Source organism: Terrapene carolina, unplaced genomic scaffold (genome assembly GCF_002925995.2).
Source record: "Terrapene carolina triunguis isolate 2854851 unplaced genomic scaffold, T_m_triunguis-2.0 Scaffold18, whole genome shotgun sequence".
Classification (NCBI taxonomy): domain Eukaryota; kingdom Metazoa; phylum Chordata; order Testudines; family Emydidae; genus Terrapene; species Terrapene triunguis.
The window spans coordinates 4530085-4539386 of record NW_020664369.1 but is presented as its reverse complement, the minus strand read 5'-3'; the positions used below and the strand labels follow the sequence as shown (position 1 = coordinate 4539386).

The 9302-nt window shown below is 43.7% G+C and overlaps 1 protein-coding gene across 1 annotated transcript in view; it reads left to right on the top strand.

Annotated features, from left to right (window-relative positions):
- Positions 1–9302, top strand: part of LOC112103178 (regulator of cell cycle RGCC) — a 28121-nt gene that overhangs the window by 572 nt on the left and 18247 nt on the right. The window contains exon 2 of the mRNA XM_024194804.3: positions 242–475. Coding sequence (XP_024050572.1) covers positions 242–475 — 234 coding nt within the window. The remainder of the gene's footprint in view (positions 1–241; positions 476–9302) is intronic.

Sequence of the window (9302 nt, the reverse complement as noted above, 5' to 3'; positions counted from 1 at the left end):
TGGGGGTGTCGCTGGGGGGGGTGGCCGATCTCTCTCTGGAGGGACGTGGGGGTGTCGCTGGGGGGGGTGGCCGGTCCCTCTCTGGAGGGACGGGGGGGGGGTCGCTGGGGGGGGGGGGCCGGTCCCTCTCTGGAGGGACGTGGGGGTGGCGCTGAGGTGGTGGCTCGGTCTCACTCTTGTGCTCCAGCCCTGCTCTCCGAGGGTCGGGGGGTATTTTAAGGGTGTCCGTGTTTCTCGTTAGGCTCCGGTGACTGTCTCCCTCGTCCTCTCCCGTCCCGGCCGGCCCCGGGCCCTGCCGCCCTGCGGGCGGATGCCGGGGAGCTGGCGGAGGTGCTGGGCGAGTTCGATGCCGTGATAGAAGACTTCTCCTCGCCCGTCAGCAAGCGCCACTTCCAGTACGAGGAGCACCTGGCGCGGATGAAACGGCGGAGCAGCGCCAGCGTCAGCGACAGCAGCGGCATGAGCGACTCAGAGAGTGAGACACCCCCGCCCTCGCTCTGCCTTCCCCAGCCCTCCCGCACGCTCCCCCTTCCCCTCCCCCTCCCTCCTGCGCAGCGGGCAAGGGCAGCTGGCCTCCAGTTAGCGTCTCCTGCACCACATCTGCATGCAGTTCAGTGTTGCTTTGGCTAGCAAACCAGTTGTTTCTACAGCTTATTCCGGGGGGGAGGAACTTTCAGAGCTGACAGGTAAAAATAGCTCTGACTTCTAGACACTTGACACAGCTCTCCCCACCCTTCAGAAAGCAAAACACTGCGTGGCTTTTCTTCTTCTTCTTCTGTCCTTGTATTTTGGTATCTGGAACGTAAGTCTTTTCAGCAGCATTTGGGGAGACATTGTACCAGTTTCTATGATCTAAACTAAATGTACATTTCTTAAGAAACAGGTGTCTTATTGTTACAAAAGGCAGAGATTATCTAGCACTATTTATACCGTTTACTTTTGTCCCCTGCTTGCCAAAAATTAAAACTATTATGCATTTAATTTTGCTGTCTTCTCCAAGCATTCCTGCACCTTATTCTTTGTTCCTTCCATCAAACAGCTTGTTGAAGGTGACCTGCAGACAATGTTTTTTAATTAGATTTGTGTCCTTTTTTGCCCTCCTTTTATGATACATAAATAAATCCAGAAAGATGTATGTTTTTAAAATAATTTTCTTCTTATTTTCCCACTCACAAATATCAAGAATGTCAAGTCTGGTCTTCTCTGGTTTTGTCTTCTTGGAAGTGCAGACATTTCTTGTTAATTTTCACCTTAACTCAGGGGTGCGCAAACTTTTTGGGCTGAGGGCCACATCTGGGTGGGGAAATAGTATGCAGGGTTGGGGTACGGGAGGGAGCGTGGGGTGTGGGAGGGGGTGCGGTGTTCAGGAAGGGGCTCAGGGCAAGGGATTGGGGCAGAGGAGGGGTGCAGGGTGTATGAGAGGGCTCAGGGAAGGGTGTTGGGGTGCGGAGTACAGGAGGGGTGTGGACTGCGGGAGGGGGCTCAGGGCAGGGGTTGAGATGCAGGGTGGGGCAAGGGGTTGGGGTGCACAGGGGTGCAGCAGGGAGCTCAGGGCAGGGGGTTGGGTGCAGGAGGGGTGTGGGATGTATGAGGGGGCTCAGGGCAGGGAGTTGGGATGCGAGGTGCAGGCAGGGGGCTTAGGGCAGGGAGTTGGGGGGTGGGGTGCAGGAGGGGTTCGAGCTCCGGCCCGGCACCACTTACCTATAGCGGCTCCAGGGTGGCAGCGGCGTCCCCAGCCTAGGGTGACCAGATGTCCCAATTTTATATGGACAGTCCCGATTTTTGGGTCTTTTTTTTATATAGGCTCCTATTACCACCCCACCCCCTGACCCGATTTTTCACATTTGCTGTCTGGTCACCCTACGTGGCCCGCGCTGCTCCAGGAAGCGCTGCGGCCCCTGGGGGGGGGGGGCGGGGGCGGAGGGCTCTGCGTGCATTGCCCTTGCCGCTCCTCCAGGTACCTCCCCCAAAGCTCCCATTGGCCGCGGTTCCCTGTTCCCGGCCAATGGGAGCTGCGGGGGGCAGTGCCTGGAGGCAAGAGCAACGCACGGAGCCCTGTGTCCCCCCCCCGCCCGGGGGCCGCAGGGATGTGGTGTTGGCAGCGCCACGGGCTGGATCCAAAGCCCCGAGGGGCCGGATCTGGTCCGCGGGCCGTAGTTTGCCCACCCCTGCCTTAACTGATCAATCATAAAGATGCAGACAAGGACAAAAGCCCATTTTTTTTCCTTTGTGGGTTCCCTTAATGTTGATGATTGCTGGGGAGAATCTTGCTATGCTATACAAAAGTCAAAGAGAAACACAGTGGTACTTGGGGTGGATAAGGTCAGAGGCTGGAAAATAAGGTGTCAGAGAAGAAAGAGTTCCCAGCTGGCTGGTAGAAGACTATAGAGGCACTCCATTTTTTAAAAGCCAAAGACAACCCTAGTCCATTCTAGCAGGAAGACTCCTGATGACTTCTTCATCCTGTAGTTAACTAAATATTTACTAAACAAGAATGTTGTATTAAAAGTATTTTCACAAGAGGTTTATAGAAATACCGGAAACCACTTCCTCCTCTCCCTTCAGTGAATGGTGCTGTCTTCTGGTTTTGGAGGTTGCCGTTTTAAAGATAAACTGGAACTAGTGATTTAAATTGAGGCAAAACATTATTTGCACAGTGCAGAAAGAGTGCTAGTTGTACAAAAGAGTATTAAATTAATACAGATAGCATACTGACAACATACAAGCAAAGGATATGGAATCAGGAATATCCAAAATCAAGGTAACTGAGCAATAAAGTTTAGCATACGTTTGTTAGTGTTATCATTTCTTTTAAAAATTCTATATCTTGGTTGTTCTTGTTTGTCAAGGAGAGTATACCAAAATTAATAGTAATTAGGAGGACTGAAAGAACCTGCTTTCCCATTAAAAATCCATGGAATCAATGTTTAAGTAGTCATAAGTAAGTTTAAAAAAAAACCCCACACAAGCAAAACCTATTTTTTTAATTGCTAACTTCCTCTCCTCAAAAAAATTCCATAGAATTTGCCTTATAAAAAAACTTATACTTTCTGATTTCCAATGATTACTAGTAATGAAAATGTTTCTTTCACTAAAATGGTAAATTGTGACCAGATACTTAACTTAATTAATATTAACAACAAAGGGGAAGGAACACAAGCCAAAATAGGGAAAAAATGGGTTAAAGTCTATTTAGACAAGTCAGATGTATTCATGTCGGCAGGACCTGATGAAATAAATCCTAAGGTACTTGAGGAACTAGCTGAAACAATCTTGGAACTGTTAGTGATACTCTTTAAGAAAACATGGAGCACGGGTGAGGTCCCAAGAGGACTGGAGAAGGGCAAACATAGTACCTGTTTTTAAAAAGGCAGGGGGAAAAAAACAGTCAGCCTAATGTCAACACCTGGAACAAATAATCAATCAATTTGTAAGCACCTAGAGGATAAGAAGTTATAGCAGAGGTTCTCAAACTTTTGTATTGGTGACCCCTTTCACATAGCAAGCCTCTGAGTGTGACCCTCTCCTTTATATATTTAACACCATAATAAATGCTGGAGGCAACATCGGGTTTGGGGTTGAGCCTGACAGCTTCTGATCTCCTGTGTAAGAACCTCATGACCCTCTAAGGGGTCCCAACCCCCAGTTTGAGAACCCCTGGGTTAAAGTAATAGCCAACATGAATTTGTCCAGAAAAAATCATGCCAAACCAACCTAATTTCCTTCTTTGACAGGGTTACTGGTCTTGTGGATGGGGGGAAGCTGTAAATGTTACATATCTTGATTTTAATAAGGCTTTTGACACAGTCCCACATGACAATCTCACAAGCAAACTAGGGAAATGTGATCTAGGTGAAATTACTATAAGGTGGGCTCAAAACTAGTTGAAAGACTATACTTGGAGTAGTAATCAATGGTTTGCTGTCAAATCAGAGGGTATATTTAGTGGAGTTCTGCAGGGTCTGTTACTACTCAATATTGTCATTAATGTCAGATAATGAGTGGAGAGTATGCTTATAAAATTTGTGATAACACCAAGCTGGGAGGGGTTGGAAGTACTTTGGAGGACAGGATTAGAATTCAAAACGACCTTGACAAGTTGCAGAATTGGTCTGAAATCCACAAGATGAAATTCAATAAAGATAAGTGCAAAGTATTACACTTAAGTAGAAAAAAATCAAATGCAGAACTACAAAATGGGGAAAAACTGGCTAGGTAGCAGTACTGAAGAAAAGAATCTGGGGCTTATAGCAGACACAAAGTGAATATGAGTCAACAATGTGATGCAGTTGCAAAAAAGGCTAATATCATTCTGGGGTGTATTAACAAGAGTGGTGTATGTAAGACGTGAGCTAATTGTCCTGTCCTGCTTGATACTGGTGAGGCCTCTGCTGGAGTACTGTGTCCAGTTCTGGAAACCACACTTCAAGAAAGACATGAATGAATTTAAGAGTCCAGAAGAATGCAACAAAAATAATAAAAGGTTTAGAAAACTTGACCTGTGAGGAAAGGTTAAAAAAACTGGACATATTTAGTCTTGAGAAAAGAAGACTGTGGGACCTGCTAAGACTTCAAATACATTAAGGGCTGTTATAAAGAGGATGATGATCAATTGTTCTCCATGTCCACTGAAGAGAGGACAAGAAGTAATGGGCTTAATCTTCAGAAAAAGAGATTTACGTTAGATATTAGGAAAAAACTTTCTAATGATAAGGATAGTTAAGCTTGCAAGGGAGATTGTAGAATCCCCATTTTGAAGGTTTTTAAGAACAGGTTAGACCAGGAATCGGCAACCTTTGGCACGCGGCCCGCCAGGGTAAGCAGGCCAATGAGGGCGGCGGTAAGCGGCACAGGCCGAGGGATGTGCTGGCCGCCACTTCCCGCAGCCCCCATTGGCTTGGAGCGGCGAACCGCGGCCAGTGGGAGCCGCGATCGGCCGAACCTGCAGACGCAGCAGGTAAACAAACTGGCCCGCCCCGCCAGGGTGCTTACTCTGGTGGGCCGTGTGCCAAAGGTTGCCGATCCCTGCTCTAATCCATTAAAAATAAATAAATAAATAAATTTAAAAAATTCTCCACCATTTTCAGATTTACTGCAAGCCTGCAGTCAGGTACTTTCAGTTTACTTAGAGACCTGCCTATACTGGTATGTTCTGCCTGGATTCTTTTTCCTTGACTCTCTGATCTAGTTCTCGTAAAAATACCCAGCAAAACTTGTTTCTCTTTCTGAAGACATCATTTAATATAGTAAATCCCTCTCCAAACCTCCCTCTACCATTTTGGTGAAATCAGAGGTGAATGGCAGTTTTTAATAAAGAGGGTCTTTCATACCAGAGAGAGGCTCAAATATCGGCTGTAAACATAAATCCAGTTACATTCCCCTTGTCTTTCATAACTCCTCTTACTACGTGTGCTAATTTCCAGGCTATTTCTATTCAAACACAGGCTTCTTCCCTCAGCCCAGCTTTTCTTCTAACTTGATCTTAGTGAAGTTTTGATTTTAGTGAAGTTGTAGTGACCTCACTATTCCCGTGGCAACACTTACGTTAAACGTAGCTGGGCTGTGTGGGGACAAATTCTTAAAACACAAATCTGCAACAACAGCAAAAGAAATGCTGACAGTGTTTTTTCTGAACTGCTTTTGCTGAAAAATGTAATTTGTATAAACTCTCTCCATCTTCATAAATCTGTCAATTCCACAGCCACTACTCTGTGTATAAGAGCTACAAGATCATGTTTTTATGGCGTGATCCTACAAGTGCTTGGTATGGGCCATTGTACCACAAATAAGGTTAAGATTTTGTCTCAGTTATTTTTAGTAAAAGTCCCAGACAGGTCATGGGCTTCTGTGAATTTTTGTTTATTGCCCGCAACCTGTCAGGGACTTTTACTAAAAATAATGGGGGGGCTGCCTATAGTGGCTGATAGCTGTGGGGACCCCACCATGGCTGACCGCTGTGGGGTCCCTGCCAACTGCTAAGAGCTGCGGGGCCCCTGCTGCCCACAGCGGCTGACCGCTCCAGCCCCAAGGCCTGGGGCTGAAGCAGAAAATGTCACAGAGATCTCTGAAAGTCACAAAATCCATGATCTCTGTGACAAAATCTTATCCTTATCCATGAACCACAATTGGCTTACACCAAGTTATAACCAAAAGGGCCACTGATTTTTGTGTACTTCAGTTTTGGGGTGCCCAACCTGAGACATCTTGGGCTGATTGTCAAAGGTGCTGAGCCACTCTAACAGCTGTTAATGGGAACTGCAAGTACTCAGCATGCACAGGCCGGGTATACCAAATCTGAGCTACCCAAAATCAGTGGCACTTCTCAAAAATTGTGAGTCTATTAGTGAGTGTTTGCCAGGGTCAGGCTCAAAGATGGAAAGACACACAATGTAGTTATAGCAAATTTTGCACTATTGATCTACTTTAACATTCAATGTAACTGGCAACAAATGCCCTCCCCTGAAAACTATTGTTTTGTAGTAGGGTGTGTAAATCCATTCCTCTTTCTAGCGCTTCTGCCACCAGGGTAAGCCATTTTCCTTTTGGAAAAGCTTGCATTTCCCCTCTTCCCCATATCATCTTGCTAAGACAGAAAGCACAGTCCTTTACACATTGCTTCTGTCTGAAAAGTCCCCTTTTAAGGAAATGGACACCAAAGGGACTAATTGAAGATCTTATACCATATATGGGAGGCTTCTTGAAAACTTTAGAATTAGAGTCCAAAGTTATTTCCCTGTCTGGAAAATTCTCCCATTTTGTGATCTTTGTCATGTTACTTTAGATAGTATGGTCTTTGGGGCAAGGTTTGTCTCTAAGTACATACAGCACCTAGAACAATTGGCTCTAGACCCTACTATAATACAAAGAATTCTGACAGGAACAAACATTAATCAAGATCTTAGGACTGGATCCACAAAGGGACTTAGGCACATAAAGTCCCAGTTTTAACTCAAGTGGGGCTGTGCTGGCACTCATGACACAACTGGTGGCTTAGTGCCGTATCAAAACTCAATTCTTTATTCCCCATAGTAATAAAGGGGACACATATTGACTAGTTGCTGAACTACCAGGATAAATAGTACCTACATGTTTCAGCTTGAAGCCCTCAGTAGGGTCAAAGTACAAGTATAAAAGCTGCAGGCATTAGGTAGTTGTTCATGTAAAGCTAGTGCTTACAGTAAAACTTCTTAGGCCAGCTTACAGTAAAACTTCTTAGGCCAGCTACAAACTTTTTCCAGCATAGCTCTGTTGGTCATGAGTAGGATGATATGCAATTTGTGACTGATATAGCTGTGCCAGCAAAAGCTTCTAGTACAGATCCAGTTATACTAATAGAACTGCTTTTTTGCTGGTATCTTGTATAGTTTGTTTCACTTGGTGGTTGGGTGGGACTGCAGTAAACTATGCTGGCAAAAGCACAATTTTGCTGGTATAAGCTGCGTCCACACTAAGAGTTCTTTGCCGGTACAGTACACCACTATTGCTATATTGGCAAAATAATTCTAGTGTAGACCTTGCCTATCTCTCCTTTCATTTTGCTTCTTTAAATTCTTATCCTTAATTAGGAGCTTGAGAATAGAAATGTTTCACCATAACTATATCATTTTATGCATCCCACCCCCAAAAAAAATCTTTTTACAATATAAGCCATAATCCGCTATCATGCTCTCAAAATGTTTCACATTGCCACTGATGTTATAAAAATCTTATAAAATAAATACATTTGATTTAGACCCTTCAGTGACACTGGCTACAATGTTGTAACTTGATATCATTCTTGACTTAAGAAGTAAACTTCTTTGTCAATCAACTCTTAGCTTTCAAAATCAAATCCCACTCATGCTGCTTTAGCTTTATTTATTTTATAATTTCAAACCCACTTAATAATGCTATATTAGTCATGAAAAGGCAGCATTCATTAGCAATCCTGCAGTAACAAACCAGTAGGTAGATATGGTGGAGAAAAATATTCTAAGGAAATAGATTGTTGCCTCAAACCTACAACAAGATATTACAATCAGCAGGGAGCAATAAAATGACTAATGAAAAATACCTTAGCACTTCTGGATTTGTTCTGCCCTGCCCTTGCCTCTCCTGCATACCACTTTCTTTTCCTTTCACTATTTTTGCTCTAGGAAAAGGAATCATCATTAAACAGGGGAAGGTTTAAAATAAAAACATTACCTCACAACTAGCAAGATTGATGGGGACTATATGGGAAACATATGTAATGAGAAACCATGATACACATTAAAAAATACAGCTACTGATTTCCCATGATCCCTTCCTGGTATCTTCCAGCCAGAGAGTTAAGGGAGATTTGGAGCTCTTCAAATATTCAAGCCCAGGTTGTGCAAGCTGCCTCAGGGTGTGCCTCCCACCTTTTTTGGTTTTATTAGGTTTTTTGTTTAGAGAGTGTCAGCATGTGGAGCAGAAGGCTGATAGAGTAAACAATGCAGTAAAGTGTGAGCATGTTTATGTCCAAAGTAAATCGTGCTCTCTCTGGTTGTGACAGCTCTATTTCTTCCAAGACTTATTAACATTCATTTTTAACTGCAGCATTAGAACTATTAAGTATTTGACTTCATTTTTTAAAAAATCACGGACTTCTAGAGCAGTTAATGTTGAGTAGGGGCTGAGCTGTGCAATCTGTGAGTAAAAGCTCTGAGCCTTTGAACTGCACAATAATAAATATATGATTTAAAGAGGCTTTAAAATGAAGCTTTAAAATTTCCCCTGTGAAAACTTTAGGGATGAGATTTTCAAAAATGTTCAGTGTTGGTAAAAAGTCCCCTTGATTTCAGTGGGAGCAATGCTAGGCCAACACTAAGCACTTTTGAAAATCTTACCCTAAGTTGCCTCTTCTAGAATAGTATGATGAATATTATTTTTATAAAATATTTGAATATATCATTGCCCGTTTTAAAAGGGAAGGTCTGAAGATTTCCTTTTTCAGCTAATTACTATCCAGAAAGTTTCAATTGTTTATCTCATGGAATATTGTATATTTACATGGCCTTACAGTGGGTTTTATGCTTTGAGGTTTAACTGTGTTCTGGGACAGCAAAGGCCAGTGAGAACCTTGAATTATTTCACCAAAATACAACCCACCCATCTTTACTCCAAACCCATCATTTTGCAGCTATTTCTTCATCCTGTTCTAAGTATATCAACTGAACAGACTGACTTGGGTTGGGTTCAGCTGGCAGCTTTATAAAATGGCAAAGGCTTTTACTGGGTTATTTCTTAAAAGATAGTCACTCAGGGATCATAATTTAACAAACACTGACTTGCCAGAGGAA